Genomic DNA, 26683 nt, shown 5'->3' with positions numbered 1-26683 from the left:
CTGCGCTCCCTCAGCACTGACTGTCCAACAGTGCGGCACTCCCTCAGCACTGACCCTCCAACAGTGTCTACTCCCTCAGTACTGACCCTCCGACAGTGTCCACTCCCTCAGCACTGACCCTCCAACAGTGTCCACCCCCTCAGCACTGACCCTACGACAGTGCAGCACTCCCTCCAGCATTGACCCTCCGACAGCGCAGCACTCCCTCAGCACTGACCCTCTGACAGTGCAGCACTCCCTCAACACTGACCTTCCGACAGTGCGGCGCTCCCTCAGTACTGACCCTCCGATTGTGCCCACTCCCTCAGCACTGACCCTCCGACAGTGCGGCACTCCCTCAGCACTGACCGTCCGACAGTGCGGCACTCCCTCAGCACTGACCCTCCGACAGTGCAGCACTCTCTCAGCACTGACCCTCCGACAGTGCGGCACTCCCTCAGCACTGACTCTCCGACAGTGCCGCACTCCCTCAGCACTGACCCTCCGACAGTGCGGCACTCCCTCAGTACCGATCTTCCGTAAATGCACCCCTCCCTGAATAAAGTTTTAATAAATTTGAGTTCCTGGTGGACAGTAGTGCTTGCCCCTAATTGCCTTTTCTGGAGTCATTTAAGTGGAAATGGAGTCCATATGACAGTGGAACTGGAATCAGGAGGAGCAATATCCTGTGTTACCTGCCTCCAGAGACTCTGAGCTCAGCAACTGAGAGAAATGTTCCCAGTATTGCTCCTGGGCCTCGGGTGAAATATTTGCTGTGCAATAGAAATTGGAGGAGGATACCACATTACCAACGAGGTTAGATCAAACGAGGATGGCTCGTTGCTGATTGTGTAATATTGTGAACAAGATGAAGTATCTCAGTGACTACTGAGCGATTCTTCGTCATTGTACTAACAGGCATGTTCCAAATCACCATTTGGAAATCATCCTCAATTCTGCCAGCTGCGCTACTCCATTGAACGTAATGTCTCCAAAAACAGCCCGTTCCTCAATCAAGCTCACATTATTCAAAAACAGGTTTCATCAGCTGGTTTCTCAGGAAATGAAACCTCCACCCATTCCTGGAGAAAATACTCTGAGAGCAGTATTCAAGTTATTAGTTATATCAATATCTAGGCACTGCCTCAGCACTGATCCTCCTATACTGCGGCACTCTCTGACAGTGTGGTACACTTTCAGCACTGATCCTCCGACAGTGTGGTTCACCCTCATTACTGAACCTCTGACAACACGGCAGTCCTTCCTAATACTGGAGGATCTCAGCCTGAGCTTTGAGGTCAAGTCCCACCCTGGCTGTAATCTGATGCAGGAGGAGCAAGAGAGAGAAAGAGCAAAATCAAAAGAGAACAGGAGACAAAGCAAGTTGGACACAGTAAGTCAGAGACAGAAGCGGGTTTAAATCTAAGAGACACAAATTGTGAGGGAGAGAGCTAGTGAGAGACAGTTTGAGGGCTACAGATTACAAAAGAGAAGAAGAAACAAAGAAACGGTGGAAGAGATAGAGACAACGGGAGAAAACAGAGACAGAAAACCAAGATAGAGAAGGAATTAGAGAGAGGTAGAGAAAGTGAGTGGAGACAGAAAGAAATTGAGAGGGAAACAGATGGATGGTGAAAAAGATAGAGGCAGACAAACTGGAAAAAACAGAAACCATGGAAAAGAGAGAGATGAAAGAGACAGAGAAAGAACAGCAATTGTCAGGGGAGAGAGAGAAAGACAGAGGGAGTGACAGAAAGAAAGAGACAGTGACAACTCGAAACTTTTAACTCTGTAAAACGTGTACTTGAACACTGGTTGTTGTGCTTTGATGAAGTATTTTATTAAAATGTCTCTTTTTTTTGTTTAGGTGAGGAACTGAAGATGGGAAGAATGGCTGTGGTATTGATAACTCTCAGATTGCTGTCAGGTACAAAGCAATTATTACCTAATCTCGCCAAAAGGACATGATTCAGGCCATCGAGCCTGGCTGGCTCTTTGAAAGATCTCTCCACTTAGCTTCAGTCTTCCCATGCTTACCACCCTCCCCACCCTGCACTGTCCCTGCAATCTCTTCCCCCTGCAGTATTTCACTGACACCACTGTTTTCAAAGGTTCCTACTGAATGTACTCCCACTTCCTTTTAGGCAAAGGAACTCAGAGCACAAAAACTTGTTGAGTCAAAAAAACAATCCTCCTCCTCTCCCTCCCCCTCCTCCCATTCTTTTCCTGATTCTCTCCAATCTGTCTCCCTCTGGTGACTGACACCCCCCACCACCCCCCCCCCCAATCTCCCAAACAGATATCTGTCTGTCCTTAAAGAGCAAGATCAAGCATGTCAGTGAGGTATGCAGCAACCAGTGCCCTATACAACTGTTGCAAAATGATTGCACTCCATCTCTTTTTCAATAAAATCTGATATTGTGTTTGCCTTCTCATTAAATACATAAAGACAGTGTCCACAGCCTTACTGCAGACTGTCTATACTAGAACACGAGTGCATTCCATTCTTCAACTCCAAAGAAACAACACTGTTTTGACTTTTGTTGATTTCAATTTTGATTTTTTTTTAAACAGTGCCTTTTCCAGAGGCTGACACTCTTTAATCTGCTTTCGAGTCATAGAGGTGTACAGCACGGAAACAGACCCTTTGGTCAAATGCGTCCATGCCGACCAGATATCCCAAACAAATCTAGTCCCACCTGCCACCACCCGGCGCACATCCCTCTAAACACTTCCTTTTCATAACCTATCCAGATGCCTTCTAAATGTTGCAATTGTACAAGCCTCCACCACCACTTCATCTGGCAGCCCATTCCATACACGTACCACCCTCTGTGTGAAAACGTTGGCCCTTAGGTCTCTTTTATATCTTTCCCCTCTCACCCTCAACCTATGCCCTCTAATTCTGGACTCCTCCATTCCCTGTCTATTTACCCTATCTATGCCCCTCATGATTTTGTAAACCTCTATAAGGTCACCCCTCCTATCCAACAGTCCCAGCCTATTCAGCCTCTCCCTGTAGCTCAGATCCTCCAACTCTGGCAACATCGTTGTAAATCTTTTCTGAACCCTTTCAAGTTTCACAACATCCTTCTGATAGGAAGGAGACCAGAATTGCACACAATATTCCAACAGTGGCCTAACCAATGTCCTGTACAGCCGCAACATGACTTCCCAACTCCTGTACTCAATACTCTGACCAATAAAGGAAAACATACCAAACACTGCCAATTAAATCTGAATAAACACTTTTCACTTGGCTCAAAAGACCAGCACTTTATTAGATCCTGAAAGGTCTTTTCAAATTGGATGTGGCAAGGATGTATCCTCTTAGAGTCACACAGCAGGGAAACAAACCCTTTGGTCTAACCAGTCCATGCTGGCTATTATCCCAAACTAAACCAGTCCCAACTGCCTGCACTTGGCTCATGCCCCTCCAAACATTTCTTATTCATGTAATTATCCAAATGTCTTTTGAATGTTGTAACTGTACCTGCAACCACACTTCCTCTGGAAGTTCACTCCACATACAGACCACTCTTTGTGTAAAAACCTTGCCCTCATGTCTTTTGTAAATCTTTAGCCTCACCCCTTAAAAATATGCCACCTATTCTTGAAATCTCCCACCATTGGGTAAAGACACGTGCCATTCACTTTATCTATACAACTCATGATTTTACAAACCTCTTTAAGATCATCCCTCAACTTCCTACACTCCAGTGATAAAAGTCCCAGGCTATCCAGCCGCTCTCTTCCATTCCGAGCAACAACCTGGTAAATCTTTTCTGAACCTTCTTCAGCTTAATAATATTCTTCCCCAGATAAATGGATGTTTTTTTTTCTGATTGGAGATCAGTGGCTAGTGGTGTGCGTCAGAGATCAGTGTCGAGACCTCAATTGTTTACAATTTACAAAGATGATTTAGAGTTGGGGACCAAGTGTAGTGTGTCAAAGTTCGCAGGTGACACTGAGATGAGTAGTCAAGCAAAGTGCGCAGAGGACACTGAAACGCTGCACTGGGTTATGGACAAATGAGTGGATAAGGCACTGGTCAATGAGTACAATGTTGGTAAAGGCCATCCATTTTGGTAGGAATAGCAACAAAATGGACTATTATTTAAATGGTAAAAAATTGCAGCATGCTCCTGTGCAGAGGGGCTTGGGTGTCTTCTGCATGAATCATGAAGAAGTTGGTTTGCAGGTGGAGGAGATAATCAAGAATGTAAATAGAGTATTGTCCTTCATTGAGTTTAAAATAGAGAGTCCGTGCTGCAGCTGTATAGTGTGTTGGTGAGGCCACACCTGGAGTACTGTGTACAGCTTTGACCTCATTATTTGAGAAAGTATGTACTGGCACTGAAGGGGGGTGCAGAGGAGGTTCACCAGATTGATTCCGGAATTAAGAGGGTTGGCTTATGAGGAGAGATTGAGTAGACCAGGGCTATGCTCACTGGAGTTTAGAAAGATATAAAATTATGAAAGGAATAGATAGGAAAGAAGCAGGGAGGTTGAGTCCACTGGTGGGTGTAACCAGAACTAGAGGCCACAGCCTCAAAGTAAGGAGGAGCCAATTTAGGATTGCATTGAGGAGGAACTTTTTCAACAAAATCTGTGGAGTTCCCTGCCCAGTGAAGGAGTTGTGGCTGCCTCATTGAATTTTTTTTAAGGCAAACTTAGATTTTTGAACAGTAAAGGAATTAAGGATTCCCGTGAGCAGGCGAGTACGTGGAGCTGAGTCCACGAAAAGATCAACCATGATCTTACTGAATTGTGGAGATGGCCTACTCCTGCTACTATTTCTGATGTTCTTATAACAAGGCAGCCAGAATGGCACACAGTACTCCAGAAAAGGCCTCACCAATGTCCTTTACAACCTCAACTCCTATACTCAAAGGCCTGAGCAATGAAGACAAGCATAGTATACATCTTCTTAGCTACCCTGTCTACATGTGATGCAAACTTCAAAGAATTAGGCATCTGAACCTGTAGGTCCCTCTGTTCCACAACTCTACCCAAGGCCCTACAATTATTGTATGACACTTGCCCTTGTTGGTTTTACCAAAATGCAATACCTCATATCTATCCAATTAAATTCCATCTATCACTCTTCAGACCATTGACTCAATCAATCAGGATCGCTTAGGAATCTTAGACAGCTGTCTTCACTATTAATGATGCCACCAGCTTTAGTGTTATCACAAACTTTACTAACCATGCCTTTTATATTCTCATCTATGACAAACGTAAGGGGATCCAACACCAATCCCTGTGGAACACCACTGGTCTCAGACCTCCAGCCTGAAAAACAACCGCCCAACACCACTCTCTATCTCCTGCTTTTAAGCCGATTTTCTTTCCCATTGGCAAACTCACCCTGAATATCATGTGATCCAAATTTACTAATTAGTCTATCATGCAGAACCTTGTCAAAGGCTTTACTAAGTCCAAGTAAACAATGTCTATTGCTCTGCCCTCATCAACTTCTTTGTTACTTCCTCAAAAACTCAATCAAGTGGGTGAGACACGATTTCCCTCACATAAAACCATGCTGACTGTCCCTAATCATTCATTGCCTCTCCAAATGCATCTAAATCCTAACTTTCAAAATCACCTCCAACAACTTGGCCACCACCCACAGGTCTATAGTTCCCAGGCTTCTCCTTGCAGCCTTGCTTAAACAATGGTACATTGTTAGCCACTGTCCAGTCACCCTGCACCTCACCCGTAGCTATAGATGATACAAATATTTCCGAAAGAGCACTGTAAATTCCTCCCTAACTTCCCACAGCACCCTGGGATACACTAGATCAGGTCTTGGGGATTTATCCACTTTTATGACTCTGTGCTAAATTTTAAAACAGAACAAGTATGTGACTTTGGAACTCATTGTCTCAGGCAATGGTGGAAGTGGGAACTGTAAATATTTTTAAGGCAGGGGTAGATTCTTGTTGGGCTGGGGAATCAGCGGTTATTGGGGATAGATGGGAATGTGGAAATCTAAACATAAACAGATCAGGCATGACCTTATTGAATAGTGGAACAGGATCAAGGGGCTGAATGGCCAATTTCTGTTCCAGATTCAGATGTTCATGTGCTGTTATCCATGTTAAAGGTCAGCCAGCCTCCTCTGTACTCAGTCTCCTAATTCAATGATAATTGGTTGTGTAATGCCCTGTACCTCTCCCTATTTCTCTGTCTCTCTTACTCAGATGTGGCGACAGAAGACTGGACAATGACAACTTCAGATCGAAAGGCCATCAGTGGGTCGTGTGTGGTTATACCTTGTACGTTTGACTTTCCATCCCACACTTACAAGGCCGTGCACGGAGCTTGGTTTAAGTACTGGTACTCATGGAAATACACTATCGCCTACAGCAAAGATCCCAATTATAGGATGTCCACCTTTGTTGGACGCACAGATATAATTGGGGACTTGGAGCAGAAGGATTGCTCCTTGAAGATTGATAACCTCAGACCTGAAGACAGTGACAACTATTACTTTTATGTGGATGTAGAGGGATTTGATGATCACACCTTCAGAAAACCAATCCAGCTACAGATTCTAGGTAAGCTCAATTCCTGTAACAGTCCATTGGGGTATGGGTCAGACTGAAAGTTGTGTGTTCAGGTCTCACTGCAGGAGATATCTCACTGATTGGATCATAGGGTGCTGCACTGTCAGATGGTCACTACTGACGTAGTGCCGCACTGTTGGAGGGCCAGTACAGCTAAAATGCAGCACTGTTGGAGGGTCAGTGCTGGCAGAATGCCATACTGTCAGAGGGTCAGTGCTGAGGGACCGCTGCATTGTTGGAGGGTCAGTACTGAGGGAGCACTGCACTGTTGGAGGGTCAGTACTGAGCAAGTGCTGCATGTCAGAGGGTCAATGCTGAGGGAGTGCAGCACTGTCGGTGGGTCAACGCTGAGCAAGTACCACACTGTCGGAAGGTCAATACTGAGGGAGCACCGCACTGTCAGAGGGTCCGTGCTGAGCGTGCACTACACTGCCAGAGGATCAATGCTAAGGGAGTGCAGCACTGTTGGAGGGTCAATGCAGAGGGAGCACTGCACTGTGGGAAGGTCAGTGTTGAGAGAGTGCCGCACTGTCGGAGGGTAAGTACTGAGGAAGCGCTGCGCTGTCAGAGGATCGGCCCTCAGGGAAGGCTGCACTGTTAGAAGGTCAGTACTGAAGGATTTCTATATTATTGACAGGTCGGTAAATGAGTTTAATAATTGCCAGTTATATTGGCTCCCACATTTGCCATATCACTGTTTGTGAACCAGAGGACGTCTGTGTGGAGGGACTTGGAGATTCAGAAGAGGAGAGACTATTGCTGTTTTGAACATTTTCACCATTCAGTGGAACTGAATTTGAAGTTTTGAAAATCATACAGACCTTGCAACCGTGGTTGGTCACCAGGAAGAGAGATTCAAGGAGAGCTGTGCTAGGGAGCAGTGATCTGGGCAGAGAAATGGCAAGGACAGTTCAGTGCTGAGAAGTGTGGAGTGACATACTTTGATAGGACTAACAAAGAAAGAACACAGACAACAAACAATTGTAGCCGGACAGACAGACATACACTAATAAAGTGGTTGAAACAGTACATGGGTCCCTTTTGCTTTGAACCTGAAGTTGAGGTGAGTGCAGAGAGAGATTGCTGCACGGTTAGAAGTGGATAGTTTAAGCTCCAGTTCAGTACTGACCTGAGCTCCCAGTCACTATAACAAAGATGCAAAGGCTCTGGAAATGGTGCTGAAGAGATTGACCGAATGGTTCCCGGGAGCAGGGATTTTAGTGACAGGTTTCAGGTGAAGAAGCTAGAGCTGTTCCCCTCACAGTGAAGGAGACTGGGGGCAGTCTGACCAAGGTGGTGCAGATTGAGGACAGGTTTACATCAGGGAAACAAAAGAAAGCTGTTTCCATTGTTATGAAGGTGTAGGTCTGTACTGTACCTTTAAGACAGAGTGGTAGCTGGCACGGACTTAGGGAGGCTCAGAGTGTGCTGGAAGATTTAAAAATGTAACATTTGGATGATGCTGCGTTACCATGGTACAAAACAAATTCAAATTCGGCCAGTTTAAATTATGCCCTGGATACCAAAATCTGATCAAAGTTGAATTTCACTGTTTTGAATGGCATCAAACCAATGAAATGATCCAATGTTTTGGGGTATAAAATCAGACATCTTGAACAGTTAGGAGGAGAGTGGCAAAGAGCACCAATGAACACGGACTGCTAGCAGAATATCTCTCTGAAAGGTACCTGTTTATAAGAATTTTGTGCAGCAGAAGACTGGAGAAAAGATGACCCAGGACAATCTAGAGTGGAAATTCTAGAGAGGAGAATCTATGTAGGAGAATCTACACAGCAGAATCACTGTGTAACGGGTGACTGATGATACAAGGACCAGGGGAGACAGATTGAAGCTTCTGTGGAAGAGATATAGAGGGGGGGTTTGTGAGGAAAGACAGGAGTTTGGAAGAATGAGTTGGAGAGGTGAGGGGATATCAAAGAAAATTTTAAAATTCTGACAGGACTAGACAGGGTAAATACAGGAAGGATGTTCCCAATGACCAGAGTAGTACACAATCAAAAGGTGGCAATCTAAGCAAAGAGGGTAAAATATTTAGGACTGAGGTGAGGAGAAATGCCTTCACCCAGAGAGTGGAGAGTCTGTGTAATTCTCTATCACGGAAAGTAGTTGAGGCCAAAACATGGAATGTTTCCAAGAAGGTGTCAGATATGATAATAAGGGCTAAAGGGATCAAAGGGTATGGGGGAGAAAATGGGGAACAGGGAATGAGCTGGGTGATCAGCCATGATTATACTGAATGGTGGAGCTGAAGGTGGAATGGAAGGGGTTATTGTCAGTGATTTCAAAAGAAAATTGGATGGGTGCTTGAGTGAAAAAAACTCATAGAATGACGGGAAGAGAGCAGGAGAATGGGACGAACTAGATTGCTCTACAGGGCAAGCCAGCACGGAGTGGATGGGCTGAAAGTCCTTGAGTTTTTAAGATTCTGAATTCTGACGGAATACCATAGAACCAACCCCAACATCCTTCCAATGGATGCTAACATCTGGCTCTTCCCATTTTACAGATGCTCCTGACCGTCCCAAGATGTTACTCCCAGAGGATATACAGGAAGGGACACTGGTACACATCATCTGCAAAGCCCTCCACACATGCCCTGACAACCCTCCCAAACTGACCTGGAGTCAACTGCCATCTTCCTCAGTGAGTGACACCATAGAGAGCGGGGACGAGATTTCTACAGTGCTGACTTTTAACACTTCATACAGGCATCACAATCAAATTGTCCGCTGTACATGTGTCTACCCTCAAACGAACCATCGAGTGTTCAACTCAGTCACCTTGAGTGTGAAATGTAAGTTATTGGTAACATATTGCTGCCTGTGATTGAGATTGCACTGGTCTTGTATTAAATCAAGTATTGGAGAAGGTGCAAATAGGATCTATAATGGATGATGCCAGAACTGAGAGGTTATAGCCATCAGGAGAGACTAAACAATCTGAGGCTCTTTGCTCTTGATGCTTGATGAAGCTGATGGGTGACCTAATCGAAGGTGCTTAAAATTGTGAAAGGGTTTTCCATCGGGGAAACATAGAGAAGATGTTTCCAGTTGTGGGAGCAGGGGGTCGATCATAGAATGCACTCCCTAAAAAATCCAAACGCAATTCAGAAGAAACATCTTTCCCTCGAAAGTGGTCAGGAGGTGTAAATGTGGGATTCATTCCCAAAGGGAGTGGGCTGGAGGGAAATGTGGTACTCGGTCCCATAGGAAGTGGGGGTGGGGAGAATGTGAGACACACTCCCACAGGGAGTTTGGAGGCAGGAGAATGCGGCCTTGCTCCAGCGGGGAGTGTAGGGTGGGAGGGGGGTAATGCAGAGGCAGAATGTGGGACTCCCTTCTACAGAGAGTGAGGGGTGGGGGGGGAGTGAATGTGGGACTCGCTCCCACAGAAATGTGGGGGGAGAATGTGGGACTCACTCCTAAGGGGAGCATTGGGGTGAATTATTTCAATGTATTTGAGTGGGAGAAGTTGGATAAACAGATGAGGGAGAAATGGAGAGAAGGAGATGGTGATAGGGATGGCAGATGCTGAAGAGGTGTGGGGCAGAAACACCGGCATGGAGAGGAGAGGAGAGGAATGTTCCTGTGTTGTAGTTTTGTTGTAATTCTGTGTAAAATTATCTGCGGGTCAGGGACCAGCACAGTTTATAAACTTGAAGTTGTCTGCAGCTCATTATTATTTTCAATTGCTATCCATATCTGGTGGTTAAACCTTATTCTCTTGCATAGTTATTTACATAATGTGGGTAAAGCTGGCTGGACCAGTATTTACTGCTACTTGAGAAGGTGGGGGTGAGCTGCTTTTTTGAACTGCTGCAGTCCATGTGCTGTAGGCAGACCCACAATGCACAATGCCTTTAGGAAAGGCATTCCAGGATTTTGACCCAGTGAACCAGATGATATATTTCCAAGTCAGGATGGTGAGTGCCTCAGATGGGAACTTGCAGGGGGTATTGTTCCCACGTATTTGTGCTCCTGTCCTTCTAGATGGAAGGGGTCATGGGTTTGGAAGGGGCTGTCTAAGGAGCCTTGGTGAATTTCAGCAATGTATCTTGTAGATGGTACGCACTGCTGCTAATGAGTGTCGATGATTGAGGGAGTGGATACTTATGGATGTGATGCCAATCAAGTAGGATGCTTTGTCCTGGATGGTGTTGAGATTCTTGAGTGGGGAGTATTCCATCAGACTCCTGATTTTATTCCACTATTTAATATGTTGATAATTTTGTATTTGAAAGATTCTCCTCACAACACATCGGTCAGGATGACGACAGGAAAAGGAAAGACCGTTTCTTTAATCTGTTCCAGTGATGGGAATCCAGCAGTTCATAGATTCAACTGGTTCAAGATTTCCGAAGGGAATGTCACCAATCTGACATTATCTGGTCAAACTATCACTGTTCCTTATGGATTTGAGGTGGAAATCTCCTACTACTGTGTTGCAACAAACAGCCTGGGCAGCTCACAGTCTCTCCCTGTTCATATTCCCACAGAATGTGAGTACTTTTAATCCTCGTTTTAAAACAACTTCACATCACCTTGAAACTTCGGGATGAAGCAAATACCTTTTCAGTCAGTGTTCTGTCATTCAGAAGTTTTAATGCTCTCTCGGATGATTCCTGGAACGTGGGTCACAAAAAATGTCAGGGTTCAGGTGCAGCAAGTGCTTTGGAATGCAAGTGGGATGTTGATGGTTGTTCCAATGGTAATTGGGAACAAAAGTTAATGGTGTTGTTACAGCTGTGTGGTGCCCTGAACACATTTGGAGAACTGGTCTCATCACTGAAACAGTAGAGGTGGCAGTGTACTGGAAACGTCACTGGCCTGATAATCCAGACCCCACCCAAGCTCATGCTCATGGGGGACATGACATTCCAACCCACCATGTCAGGTGGTGACATTAGAATTCAACAAAAACGTAGAATAAAAAAGCATCTTCATGCAACCACTGTCAATTATTACATAAACCTACTGGGTTCACTAATATCACAGTTCACTAAATCATAGAATCATACAGCATGGAAACAGACCCTTCAGTCCAACTAAATCTGTCATTCCTACCCAGATATTGATGTGGTTGACAATTAACTGCCATCTCAAACAGCCCCAGCAAGGCACTCAGTTTTATTCCCAAGGATCAGTTAGTGATGTAAAAATGATACGGGCTCACCATTATCAAATACATCAAAATGGAACAGAATGCAGTCTGGATATGAAATAAGACTTTAAACTGGGTGCAGAATTTACAAAGGACGATTCCAGAACTAAGAGATTATAACTACCAGGGGAAACAAAAAAAAGGCTGGGTTTCCTTTCTCCAAGAAAAAAGCTGGCTGAGGACGAAATGAAACCAGAGTCTGTGGAGAGAGGGAGAGAGAGAGAGAGAGAGAGAGAGAAGAGAGAAAGAGAGAGAGAGAGAGAGAGAGAGAGAGAGAGAGAGAGAGAGAGAGAGAGGGAGAGAGAGAGAGAGAGAGAGAGAGTTCATGTTTTTGTTAGCTTTAGAATGAGGAGGCGAAGGAATGACCTGATTGAGGTCTTTAAAATTCATGGAGATGTAGAGAGGATGCTTCCAGCTGGGAGACGGGAGTGAGGGGCCACCAATAGAAGGCAGCCCTAAATAACTCCAATGGGTTAATTCAGGTTTTGGTAAGTGTTAAGTTCAGAATAAGATGGAATAGTGGCAGATGAGGTACAATGAGGAGAAGTATGAGATATATGTGTTGGCTCACATACACAATTTGGTGCAAAGAATATGGAGAGATAAAATAAAGGGTAGAAGTATGTACAGGAGCATTGAAGGTAGCAGGACCAGTGAGGAGCAGTTAATAGAGCATACAGTGTCATATGTTTCATTAATGGGTGCTTAGAGTGGGTCGGGTAGGTTTTGGCGCCACCCTTTTAGCGCTGATCATTTGACCCCGCTGTTTTGGCTCTAAACTGTTTTGGCGCTCATTAGATTGGCACTGAGCTGTTTTGGCACCAATTCAGAATTAAAAAGTCTTGTTTGGTTAAAGAAGAGAGGATGACCAGATGTAATTTTCTCAACTAGTAAGAGTTGATAATCAAAGCTGTAATGACCCACTGTAGATTTGAATCTCGTTTTGTAATCATTTTCTCATTTAACAATTGTTAATAGTCATCTACTGCCTTGATGATAGTTAAGCCCTTCTGTCTTCATATTGGAAAGCTGTAATACAATTTTCTTTGTATTTCCTTGTACAGCCCCCAGCAGAAATGGCTGAAAACATTCTAAGCAAGAGAGACGAACCAAAGTTTTCACACGATGGTTATCTATATGTGTTCGATAAATGTAGCAAAATGTAGAAATTCATTTTTATAATGAATAGGTTTAAAATAATGAATAAAAAAGAATTAGATTTATTTCTTACAATGCAATAAAAACTAATTTCTTACATGGTCTACAAGACATTTTTTATTCTGAATTGGCGCCAAAACAGCTCAGCGCCAAAGTAATGAGCGCCAAAACAGTTTAGAGCCAAAGCGGCGAGGCCAAATGATTGGCGCCAAAAGGGCAGCGCCAAATAGTCCCATTCCGGCTTAGAGTACAGCAGCAAAGAAGCGATTTCAACTTGTACAAGGTACATGTTAGACCTCAACTTGTGTATTGTGTACAGTTGTGGGCTCCACATTATAGGAATGATGCGAATGCACTGGAGAGAGAGTTCAGAAGATATTTACAAGAATAGTTCCAGGAATGGTAAGAGAAACTTTAGCAGGGAGGGTAGATTGAAGAGGTTGGGACTGTTCTCCTTGGAGAGGAGAAGGCTGAGGAGAGATTCATGAGTGGTCTGGACAGAGTGGAAAGGGAGAAACTGTTCCCACTAATAAACAGAGGAACAAACAAGGGGAACAGTTTGACAATGTTTTGCAAAACAAGCAAATGTATATCACAGAAAATCTTTATCAGGTTTGGGTCTGAAATGCACTGCCTGAAATTGTGATGGAGGCAGGTTCAATTGAGACACTGGAGAAGAAATAGGACGTTTATTCAAACAGACACAATATGCTGGGTAATGGGGAAAAGACAGGAGATTGCCTTTCTGAATTGTGGGAGAAAGTGAGGACTGCAGACACTGGAGATCAGAGTCAAGAGTGTGGTGCTAGAAAAGCACAGCAGGTCAGGAAGCATCTGAGGAGCAGGAGAACTCTTTCTGAATGGTAACAATTCTGTGACTCTCCAAACTAAGGGAAAGGGGGTAGTTAGTTTCAGGGTTTTAAGCCAGTGATATTGAAGTATCGGCGATGTTTCCAAGTGAGGATGGTGAACAAACTGGAGGAGAACTTTCAGGGAGTGGTGTTCCCATGTATCTGATGTCCTTGTCCTTCTAGATGGAAGGGGTCATGGGTTTGGAAGGTGCTGTCCAAGGCACCTCGAGGAAGTTCTGCAGTGGACCTTATGAACGTGTGGTGATGCTGCTCATTTAACAAGGTTATGCTGTCCTTGGCGTTTTGTTCAGAGAAGTGGTAAAAGACACAGACTCCGAAAAGTTTAAGTTTGAAGGGTTTTAGGGCCAATTTGATTATAGCTAACAGATACTGCCTCAGGCAAAAGGCCTTTAAGTTTTAAAAAAACACATACAACGAAAGGACGGTGGCCAGTTCTCCCACCTCAGCGTTTCTCTGGTTTGGTTTGGTTTTTTGACAGTCTAGCTATTCACTGAAAGCAGTCAGGCAGTTGTGAAGCTGCTGGACTCAAAGAAGCAGCTCCATGCTAATCCTTCCTCTCTTGTATGACCCTGTATTGGATTTTACCTTTTGTGCCAAGGGATATTTGTGGGGATTGTTGCAAATATTTGGAATAGCATCATTAAATTGTAATAATCTGTTTGGGTTTTCCGAGAGGTTAAGTTATTCTGCAATCTGTTCTCTTTTGCTTGTGTTTCATTCGATATTCTTGCAAATGAATTCTGTTTCATTTAAAACTAAGTAGGTTGACCAGCTACATCCCTCCTGGAATATCCATGTTACACCTGCTTAAAACAACGAGCAAAATTAGGGTCTGGGCTACTTTCTTGAAATATTTTGAAGGGGTCTGGTCTGGTCCATAACAGATGGAACACACTGCTGACCACTGGTGGTGAAAGGAGCGAATGGTTGTGAATGTGGTGCTTTGTCCTGGATGGTGCTGAGCTTCTTGAGTGTCGTTGGACCTGTATCCATCCAGGCAATGAGGAATATTCCATTGCACTCCTTCCTTTAGCTCAGAGTTTAACGTGTTGATAATTTTGTATTTGAAAGATTCTCCTCGCAATACATCTGTCAGAATGACAACAGGAAAAGGAAAGACCGTCTCTTTAAGCTGTTCTAGTGATGGGAATCCAGCTGTCCACAGATTCAACTGGTTCAAGATTTCCGAAGGAAATGTCACCAATCTGACATTATCTGGTCAAACTATCACTGTTCCTTATGGATTTGAGGTGGATATCTCCTACTACTGTGTTGCAACAAACAGCCTGGGCAGCTCACAGTCTCTCCCTGTTCATATTCCCACAGCATGTGAGTAATTTTAATCCTCGTTTTAAAACAATTTCACATTTTCTAAGAGTCTGGTGCTGGAAAAGCACAGCTGGTCAGGCAGCATCCAGGGAGCAGGAGAATAAATGTTTCGGGTATAAACCCTTCATCAGGTGACATCAGAGAGGTTGAATCAGTTCGGACTATATTCACAGGAGTTCAGAAGAATGAGGGGGGAAATCTCATAGAAACCTACAAAACTCTAAGGACTAGACAGGGTAGACACAGGAAGGATGATCTCAAATACCAGTTAGGCTAGATCTGAGGATCACAGTTTAAGCATACAGAGTAGGCCTTTTAGGGCAGAAATGAGGAGAAATCTCTTCACCTATAGCATGGGGAGCCTGTGGAATTCTCCGCCATAGAAAGCAGTTGAGGCCAAATCACTGAATGCTTACAAGATGATGATCAAGTTTTTGGGACTAAAGGAATCAGAATGTATGGACAGAGAGAGCAAGAACAGGGCGGTGAGTTGGATGATCAGTCATGATCCGATTGAATGGAGAATTGGTTTGAGGGGCCAAATGGCCTACTCCTGTTCCTATTTTCTATGTTGCTATGACTTTGGAGGTAAATGGCATTATGGCATTTATCACAAAGGGAACCAGGTGGAGCTTGACAATACGGAATACCAATAAGGAATATCATCGTCCCTGAGAATTGCATTATGTGAAATTAAATTGAACCACCTCTTAGTGGTTCCTAAACAAGTTCTTAGGGCGTTAGTGAATCTGACTGGGTGTCCAGCCCAGTGACATTACTACAACACCATGGTGTCCCCCTGAACTCATTGTTTTTACTGTGTCTCACAGATGGTGCTGTCATATTGCCAGAGTCAAGGTGTACCCAGTATCAGACCTACATCATCTGCCTCTGTCTGGTCCAGACCAACTCCACTGTTAATGTCACATGGGCTCTTCCAGATGGAAGCACTGGTGAGACGGGATCAGATGGAATCTATGAAGTACAGTCAGTCACAAACAGCTCCTTGATGACCAACACTCTCACCATCAGAGGTGGCAAACTGTTTGAGGGGATAAACTGCTCCATAGCAGATGATGGAGGTGGAAGACCCTTACAGAGGCTTTTGGAAATCCAGTCTGATGGCAGCCCAGGTCAGTATCTGCCTAAGGTCAATTTAACAAAAGCTTTCCTTTTAAAAGAAATAATTCACAGGATGTGGGTGTCACTGCCTAGGCCAGCATTTATTGGCCATCCCTAACTCACCCTTGTGAAGGTGCTAGTGAGTTGCTGTCCATGTGATCAAGGAACACTCACACTGCTGAGTGAGCTGATATTCATGCCACACTGTTCATGAAATAATCACCAAAGATCACAACTAGGCCACCAATTCATCTGACTGGATAAAAGGAATCTACAGCAGGTTTTGTAATTAATAGAAAGTTGCTTTGTTTATTGGAACACACTTAACTTCAATAAGAGCAGAAAAATTAATGGACTTCTAATTTACTACAATGCAACTTGGACTCTACTCCTTCAGAACAGCAAAACACACACACACACATACACACATACATACATACACACATTCAGGATTAAGACAGACAAATGACTGACAGTTTTACACAAAGACAATGGATGCAAAACAATACAGACAGAGTAAAGTAAACTTTGAAGATCAAAATGCAGTCTGCAAGGTGGACAATCATTTTCGAATACAGGCGCATGAATTTTTAATTTTAGCAACATTGACATGAAATTGTTTCTAGATGATGGTTGCTATCTAGAATCATAGAGTCATAGAGATGCACAGCATTGAAACAGACCCTTCGGTCCAACCCGTCCATGCCGACTAGATTTCCCAACCCAATCTAGTCCCACCTGCCAGCGCCTGGCCCATATCCCTCCAAACCCTTCCTATTCATATACCCATCCAAATGCCTCTTAAATGTTGCAATTGTACCAGCCTCCACCACATCCTCTGGCAGCTCATTCCATACACGTACCACCCTCTGCGTGAAAAAGTTGCCCCTTAGGTCTCTTTTATATCTTTCCCCTCTCACCCTAAACCTATGCCCCTCTAGTTCTGGACTCCCTAACTCCAAGGAAAGGACTTTGCCTATTTATCCTATCCATGCCCCTCATAATTTTGTAAGCCTCTATAAGGTAACCCCTCAGCCTTCGACACTCCAGGGAAAATAGCCCCAGCCTATTCAGCCTCTCCCTGGAGTTCAGATCCTTCAACCCTGGCAACATCCTTGTAAATCTTTTCTGAACCCTTTCAAGTTTCACAACATCTTTCTGATAGGAAGGAGACCAGAATTGCACACAATATTCCAACAGTGACCTGACCAATGTCCTGTACAGCCACAACATGACCTCCCAACTCCTGTACTCAATACTCTGGCCAATAAAGGAAAGCATACCAAATGCCTTCTTCACTATCTTATCTACCTGCGACTCCACTTTCAAGGAGCTATGAACCTGCAATCCAAGGTCCCTTTGTTCAGCAACACTCCCTAGGACCTTACCATTAAGTGTATAAGTCATGCTAAGATTTGCTTTCCCAAAATGCAGCACCTCACATTTATCTGAATTAAACTCCATCTGCCACTTCTCAGCCCATTGGCCCATCTGATCCAGATCCTGTTGTAACTTCAGGTAACCCTCTTCACTCTCCACTACACCTCCAATTTTGGTGTCATCTGCAAACTTACTAACTGTACCTCTTATGCTCGCATCCAAATCATTTATGTAAATGACAAAATGTAGAGGACCCAGCATCGATCCTTGTGGCACTCCACTGGTCACAGGCCTCCAGTTTGAAAAACAACCCTCCACCACCACCCTCTGTCTTCTACCTTTGAGCCAGTTTTGTATCCAAATGGCTAGTTCTCCCTGTATTCCATGAGATCTAACCTTGCTAATCAGTCTCCCATGGGGAACCTTGTTGAACGCCTTACTGAAGTCCATATAGATCACATCTACTGCTCTGCCATCATCAATCTTCTTTGTTACTTCATCAAAAAACTCAATCAAGTTTGTGAGATATGATTTCCCACGCACAAAGCCAAGTTGACTAGCCCAAATCAGTCCTTGCCTTTCCAAATACATGTACATCCTGTCCCTCAGGATTCCCTCCAACAACTTGCCCACCACTGAGGTCAGGCTCACAGGTCTATAGTTCCCTGGCTTGTCCTTACCACCCTTCTTAAACAGTGGCACCACGTTTGCCAACCTCCAGTCTTCCGGTACCTCACCTGTGACTATCAATGATACAAATATCTCAGCAAGAGACCCAGCAATCACTTCTCCAGCTTCCCACAGAGTTCTCGGGTCCACCTGATCAGGTCTTGGGGATTATTCCACCTTTAACCGTTTCAAGACATCCAGCACTTCCTCCTCTGTAATCTGGACATTTTGCAAGATGTCACCATCTATTTCCCTACAGTCTATATCTTCCATATCCTTTTCCACAGTAAATACTGATGCAAAATATTCATTTGGTATCTCCCCCATTTTCTGTGGCTCCACACAAAGGCCGCCTTGCTGATCTTTGAGGGGCCCTATTCTCTCCCTAGTTACCCTTTTGTGCTTCATCTATTTGTAAAAACCCTAATTTACTGTTTGGCTGGTTACATCTTGGTCTTTTCTCAATTTATATCAAGATTTTGCAGTTATCTCTGCAAGAGGTAAAGAAAGTAGGAAAGATGGATGCTTTCCAGTTGCAGGCACTGCATGTTCCTCTCTGTCACACTGTCGGAGAGTCAGTGCTGAGGGAGTGGGCACTGTCGGAGGGTCAGTGCTGAGGGAGTGCCGCACTGTCGGAGGGTCAGTGCTGAGGGAGTGCCGCACTGTCGGAGGGTCAGTGCTGAGGGAGTGCCGCACTGTCGGAGGGTCAGTGCTGAGGGAGCGCCGCACTGTCGGCGTGTCAGTGCTGACGGAACACTGCAGTGTAGGAGGGTCAGTACTGAGGAAGTGCTGCACTGTAGAAGGGTCAGTGCTGAGGGAGTGCTGCAGTGTAGGAGGGTCAGTGCTGAGGGAGTGCTGCATTGTAGAAGGGTCAGTACTGAGGGAGTGCTGCACTGTTGGAGGGTCAGTGCTAAGGGAGCTCTGCACTGTCAGAGGGTCAGTGCTGAGGGTGCGCCGCACTGTCGGAGGGTCAGTGCTGAGGGAGTGCCGCACTGTCGAAGGGTCAGTGCTGACGGAGCACTGCAGTGTAGGAGGGTCAGTACTGAGGAAGTGCTGCACTGTAGAAGGGTCAGTACTGAGGGTGTGCAGCACTGTTGAAGGGTCAGTACTGAGGGAGTGCTGCACTGTCAGAGGATCAGTGCTGAGGGAGCGCCGCACTGTCGGAGGGTCAGTGCTGAGGGAGTGCTGCACTGTCAGAGGGTCAGTGCTGAGGGAGCACTGCAGTGTACGAGGGTCAGTACTGAGGGAGTGCAACACTGTAGAAGGGTCAGTACTGAGGGAGTGCTGCACTGTCGGAGGGTCAGCGCTGACGGAGTGCCTCACTGTCAGAATGTCAGCGCTGAGGGAGTGCCTCACTGTCGGAGGGTCAGTGCTGAGGGAGTTCCGCACTATCAGAGGTTTAGTGCCAAGGGACTGTCTCACTGTCGGAGGGTCAGCGCTGAGGGAGTGCCTCACTATCGGAGGGTCAGTGCTGAGGGAGTTCCGCACTATCGGAGGTTTAGTGCCAAGGGACTGTCTCACTGTCAGAGGGTCAGTGCTGAGGGAGCGCCGCACTGTCGGAGGGTTAGTGCTGAGGGACCATTGCAGTGTAGGAGGGTCAGTGCTGAGGGAGTGCTGCACTGTAGAAGGGTCAGTACTGAGGGAGCGCTGCACAGTCGGAGGGTCAGTGCTGACGGAGTGCCGCACTGTCAGAGGGTCAGTGCTGAGGGAGCACTGCAGTGTAGAAGGGTCAGTACTAAGGGAGTGCAACACTATAGAAGGGTCAGGACTCAGGGTGTGCAGCACTGTTGGAGGGTCGGTGCTGAAGGAATGCCATGCTGTCAGAGGGTCAGTGATGAGAATGCATCACACTTTAGGACTTCCTGAGAGGCTAAAGCAATGCACGCATCCTTGATGCTTTCTGCTGTGTCAGCGGCCTCTCCCTGCTCTACTTCCCAGCTCCCCTATCATGGCGAAGGAGCTCAAGGCTGGATGTTCCAGGATTGAGTCAAAAAGTGTGGCACTGGAAAAGAATAGCAGGTCAGGCACCATCTGAGGAGCAGGATAATCAACATTTCAGGCATAAGCCCTTCATCAGGAACGTGGGGGGAAATGGGGAGAAGGGTGCTGAGAGATAAATAGGAGGGTGGCGCTGTGGGGAGGTAGCTGTGAAGGCAATATGTAGATGCATATGGGGTGTGATGGTAATAGGTTGAAGGGAAGCGTGGAGTGGAAAGATGGGACAGAAGATGGCCAGGCTGGACAGGTCAAGAAAGCGATTCCAGATGGAAGCTTGGATCTGGGATAAGGTGGGGAGAGGGGAAACTAGAAAACTGATAAAATCGCTGTAGATGCTATGTGGTTGGAGTGTCCCAAGGCCGCAGATCTGACATTCTTCCTCCAGGTGTGAGGTGGCTTGGAATTTGCAGTGGAGGAGGCCCAGGACTTGCATGCCAACCTATCACTGTCACCTCCCACCTGCATCTACTGATCATCTTCCCAACTACCTTCCCCTCAGCCCCACTCCCACCCTCCCATTTATCTCTCAGCCCCCTTCCCCTTATTCCTGATGAAGGGTTTATATCCGAAATAGTGATTCTCCTGCTCCTTGGATGCTGCCTGACCTGGTGTGCTTTTCCAGCGCCACATTTTTCGACTCTGATCTCCAGCATCTGCAGTCCTCACTTTCTCCCTATCACAGGACTGAGTCTTTCTGTGGACTGACAGATACCAGCTGCTATTTATTAGGGACCAGAAGCTGTGTTGTTAAGTCCTGTGCTGTATTTGTGCTGACAACTGAGATTCTTCCCCTACGATAAGTAACTCCACACTCAGCAATTCCCAAAGGGAGGTTCCTGTCATGCTTCAGAAAGATGTCACAATGGTAAGTTACAACAAAAATTTCACTGTGACTGGAAAATAACTGCTTGCAGAATGTATGTATTTTTAACAAATGAAACCCAAGATAAACTTCTATTTCTGGCCATAGAACTGAAAGTAGAATCGAAATGTAAGAAAGTTACATTAAACTTACAGAGCATTATTCAGACCACATTCTGATCATGGCGAATGGTTTTTATATGCCTCTGGTCAGCCTATACTCGGAGTACTGTGTACAGTTCCAGTCTACGTATCCCTTTGTTTGACCACATGTGTAGCACTGTACACAATTCCTGTCTCCACATTTATGGAGAGGGTGTAGAGGTGCTGGAGAAAGTGAAAATCAGATGTGTCAGCTTGAATCCAGACTGAGAAATTGTTACTACCAAGAAGGATTTACCAGGCTGGAGATTGTTTTCTTGAGTGACGACTGAAGGTTGCCCTGATACACAGCTTCAAACGATGATATGACTTTGATCAGGTTGATGTTGAGATGTTTGAATCTGTTGATTTAGAAACTGAGAGGGCCACAATAGAATGTAGCTGGCTCTCAAACAGCAAGTGATGATGGCGGAGACAAGAATATATCAGTCCCCTAGGGGCCCTTCCTGCAGGACACAGTGTATTGACTAGCGGCACAGGCTGGAAAGGTTGAAGGGTCTGCTCCTATCATCATTCACCTCTGTTCTGTTCGAGAGTCAGATGACTCTCGAAATTGAAATTGAGTGAAGTTCACATTACCCCTCAGTAGCCAAAGGAAAGGGAATTCTTTGAAAGCTGTGCAGTGGACTTCAGAAAACTTTCATCTGATCAGTACAATTATCTCTTTGTCAATCCTTCACAATCAGTGGGAATGAGATGGGAACTGATACAGAAATACGGACTGGTAGCTGCAGGAGGCGCTGTTCTGCTCATCACCTCACCACTTCTGATTTACTTCATTGTCAAGGCCAGAAAGAGAAGAGACAAGTAAGTGAATGACATATACCTCTTCCCACACTTGTAACCCCCTCCAGCCCCTACACATCTCCCTATCTCTACAACCTCCTGCAGCCTCCATACCACACCCTAACTCTAACGCCCTCCAGCACTTACATCCCTCCCTATCTCTGTAACCTCCTCTGAACCCTACACTCATTACTATTTCTGTAACCACATCCACCACCCACACCCTCCCTATCCCTGTGACCTCCTCCAGCCCCTACACCCCTCCCTATCTCTCTAACCTCCTTCAAACCCTACATCCCTCCTTATCTCTGTAACATCCTCCAGTCTATACACCCCTCCCTATCTCTGCAACCTTCTTCAACCACTACATCCATCCTATTTCCGCAACCCTTTCCAGTCCCATACCCTTCTCTATCTGTAACCTCCTCCAGTGCCGACATCCCTCCCTTTCCCAGTAACCTCATCCTTGGGACCTGGGTTCAAATCTCCCCACAGTCAAAGATAGAAATTTGAATTTTGATGTGTTCTGATCTGGGAGGTGTCTGTACCTAACTGAACTTCTGAAGTACATCTAACAAGGCCCCTGAGGCAGCACCTTCCAATCCCCTGCCCACTTCACTTCCATCTGAAAGGACAAGGGCAGACACGTGGAAACACTGACCCTGCAAGTTCCCCTTCTAGCCACTCATCATCCAGACTCCAGGGGTGGCGGGGGAGGAATCATGCCTCCTTCACTGTCACTGGGTCAAGCTCCTGGAATTCCCTCATTAAGGGCTCTGTGGGTCTACCTCCAGCATGTGGACTGTAGTGGTTCAAGAAGGCAGCTCACTGCCATCTTCTCAAGGGTTAGGAGCAGGCAATAAATGCTGGCCCAGCCAGTGATGCCCCCATCCTGGGTGTGAATAATAAAAAAGCGAAGGTGAGACGTTGTGATTTGGGACGTTCTGCCTGAAATGGCAGTGGAAGTAGCTTCAACAGAAACTTCTGAAATATTTCCTGGAAGTGGGGGAAGGAGCGACGTGAGCAGTAGAGACTGAAAGGAAAGGCCTTTCAAACAGCCAGCACCTCTTCTTGAAATCATCTCTGAATTGTGTGTGAAGTGTCATTTCTCCTCCAACCTCTTGAACTGTCCCTGTTCAGAAAGCACTGGACTATCCTCACCTTCCTGAATTGCTGTCCAGTTTTAACGTGGGGGACCGCTGCTGTACTTCAGATAATGAACTATCCACAATCATTAAAGTATGATCAAATTAAGATAACCCACCATCCATTTCAGTGTGTGCAATGGGGTGATCTCTTAACAAGCCGCTCCTGTGGTGCATTCATTGGTAAAATCCCTATCTTTAGGCCAGATGATCTGGGTTCAAGTCCCACCCACCCCAAAGGTCTACCTGACCACATTGATTAAAAACTGTACTTGAGGCCTCTGCTCCTGTGGCAGGTAGACAGGGCCCTTATCTTTGAATTAGGTTACCCAGGTTCATCTCCCATCTGCTCCAGAAATGTGTATAGTCATCATTGAACACTGATTGAGAAGCATGTTGGTCTCTCCCTTAATTGTTCCCCACATTTATCATTTTGCTTGAAAAAAATATGTGCCTTCAGGCCACAAGGAAATGGAATCAAACGAACACAGAAGGCAAACTCAACGACAAAGTCTGAGCTGATGTCAGTGAGGCCAAAGCAAATGGAGAAATGTGTTGAAGCATTTGTCACGCGAGGCAAAGTGAACCAGGTAACAGCTCTTTGCCATGTCTGGGGGCATACATCGCAGCATTTCTGTGATCGAATTGGCAGAGTCCAACATGATAAGATAAAGGAATGATATCTTTCTGCATGGCATTTTACCACTTCACACAAAATGAGGCTTCAGTTATCACATGTTAGACCCATATGATCAACCACAGCACTACAGAGGAGTGACAGAAGTTAAGAGGGCTAAGGTTAAACCTCCTTTCACCTCGGCCTGACAACACCAGGTCTGAAAAACAGCAGCGGCTGAGATAGCTGAAGCACTGGTTTTAATTTTTTTTAAATTTTGCCTCGATCCCTCTTGGGGATTGCATAGCATTCCTCTGCTCAGGATAGGAAGGTAACAGAAGGTTGGAAACTCAATGCCAGTTAAGCTTCTCAGCTGTTCTACGGGAAAATGCTAGAATCCATGATTGTAAAACTTAATGCCTTCACGCAGCCTCAACATGGTTTTTGAAAGGGAAATCATGCTTGATTACTCAGAGAGATGACTGAGGAAATTGTAAGATTTGTGGATAAAAGGAGAACTGTAACTGTGGCATACTTAGATTTCCATAAAGTATTTAGCAAGGTCATACAGCAGAAGTTACTAAATGTAGAAAGTGCTCTTGGTGCAGCTAGTAATATATTATCATGTATAGCGGGTTGCTCAGCAAACAGGAAACAGACAGGAAGGAGAAATGGGTCATTTCCAAGTTGGCAAGATAGAACTGGTGAAGTACCACAAGGATCAGTGCTGGAGCCTCAACCACTTACAATCTAAGTAATAATAAGAACTTATTTTTCAGTTGCTAAATTTGCTGATGGCGCAAAATGTTGTATTTTTATACTGTACTTTTTTTTTACTGGAATCAATAATATCAATCACTGATCACTCTGATTGTCATACCTCTCAATTCCCTTTCTATTACAGAGGAAAGATGACGAGGGGCTAGAAATGAAATCTAACCTTCACCCGAATTCAAACCTAGAAGGTAACCTGTACGAAAACTACCAGTGGGACCAGGATCTTGTGTACACAAATATATAAACAGAACTGGGAAAAGGGACATGTGCTCATCGAGAAGGCAGAATCAGAAATTCCTGTAATTATTACAGCATCAATCAAAGCTATTCTACCCATTCTAGTCCTTCAAACAAGCACTGCTCCTCACCCACCCCTCTACCCACAGTCCACCTCAGCAGCGTATTTTTAATATTTCAATAATACGAAATGTTGTGCAATGCAGAAGGAGACCAGTCAGGAAGCCAGGCACCCAGCCTTATCCCACTTTCCAGCAAGTGGCCCACATCCCTGGAAGATAGTGGACTTCAGAAATTATATGCCAATATGCAGACATTTTTTTAAAGAAGGTGAGGGTTTCCATCTTGATCACCTTTCAAATAGTGAGATCCACATCTCCAACTCGTTCGAGTGCAAAATCTTTGCTTATCTTTCATAAGAAATAGGAACAGGAGGAGGCCATTCGGCCCCTCAAGTCTGCTCTGCCACTCCATAGGATCATGGCTGATCTCACATTCCTCATGTCCATGTTCCTGCCCTTTCTCCATAACTCTTGATTCTCCGATTGATCAAAAGTCCATCTGAATAGACACAACAGACTACCCCACAGTTTGCTGTGGCAAGGAGTTCTAAAGACTCTTAGCCTTTGGAGAGAAGAAATTTCTCCTCATCTCAGTTTGAAATTGGTTTCCCTTTATTCTGAGACTATGCCCCCTGGTCTTAGGCTCTCTCAGGAAGGGGAAACATTCTCTCAGCATTTACCCAGTCAAACCCATTCAGAATCTGATATGGTTCAATGAAATCACCTCTCATTTTTCTAAACTCCAATGACTACAGTCCCAACATGTTTAACTTTTGCTTATAAGGCTATCCCTCCATTCCGGGGACCATCCCAGTTAACCTTCTCTGAACTGCCTCCAATGAAATTATCTTTCCTTAAATAAGGGGACCAAAGCTGGTATCAGTACTCCAGATTAGGTCCCAACAGCACCTTGTACAGTTCCAGTGAGACTTCCTTCGTCTTATCCTCCAAACCCATTGAAATAAAGGCCAACATTCCACTCACGTTCCTGATTACCTGCTGCTCTCTCTGTACTAGCTTTGTGTTTTGTGCACAAGTACCCTGAGCTTTGTGTTGCAACTTTCCATTCCAAAATAAACAACTTCACATTTTCCCACGTTGCACATTTGCCAACTTTTTGGCCACCCACTTAACCTGTTAATATCGCTTTATAAATCTGGATTCCTCTCATAACTTGGCTTGCCACCTATTTTTATCATCTGCAAATTTGACTACAGTACATCCATTTCTTTCCTCCAAGTCAGTAATACCTTCTGTAAACACTTGTAGTCCCAGAACTGATCCCTGTGGACCTTTACTGGTCAAGGGTCTCAAACCTGAAAAGGAACCCCTTATCTCCACTCATTGTCTCCTGCCCATTCGCCAATTTTCTATCCATGACAAGAATCCTCCTCCAATGCACTCGTACCTTATAACTTATAACAACCTCTTGTGAGCTTGTTTAATGCCTCCTGCAAATCCAAATACATCACATCCACTGATTCTCCTCTATCCACTCTGGTGGAGACATCCTCGTAAAACTCTAAAAGAATGAGTGAGATGAGATTCTCCCACCCTCCTCCCCCATTCTTTTTTCCTAATCAATTTAAATCCATGCTTCCTAGTCCGATTTTGTTCATAGCCAGTGAGTTCTGGGATTGGGACTTAATCTTCAGGTCCTCAGCCTCTTAGGCAGAAGCAATACACATGGAGCCACTGCAACTGCCCTGTAAAAGACACAAGAACAAAACTTTAAACAAAATGCCTACTGTGATTGTGCAGCTGGAGACAAGAT

At 45.1% G+C, this 26683-nt stretch overlaps 1 protein-coding gene across 1 annotated transcript; it reads left to right on the top strand.

Moving 5' to 3' along the window:
- Positions 1 to 1222: 1222 nt before the first annotated feature.
- On the top strand, positions 1223 to 26683 carry LOC140459026 (myelin-associated glycoprotein-like). Its single transcript, XM_072553739.1, has 9 exons — positions 1223 to 1372; positions 1847 to 1906; positions 6189 to 6545; positions 9082 to 9369; positions 14837 to 15094; positions 15925 to 16227; positions 21973 to 22093; positions 23678 to 23807; positions 24738 to 26683. Exons 2-9 carry the CDS (start codon positions 1861 to 1863, stop codon positions 24852 to 24854), a joined length of 1620 nt encoding a protein of 539 aa, XP_072409840.1. The 5' UTR covers positions 1223 to 1372; positions 1847 to 1860; the 3' UTR covers positions 24855 to 26683.

This window comes from Chiloscyllium punctatum, chromosome 34, assembly GCF_047496795.1.
Source record: "Chiloscyllium punctatum isolate Juve2018m chromosome 34, sChiPun1.3, whole genome shotgun sequence".
Classification (NCBI taxonomy): Eukaryota; Metazoa; Chordata; class Chondrichthyes; order Orectolobiformes; family Hemiscylliidae; genus Chiloscyllium; species Chiloscyllium punctatum.
The sequence above is the reverse complement of the archived record's forward strand: the minus strand, read 5'-3'. Positions and strand labels throughout refer to the sequence as shown.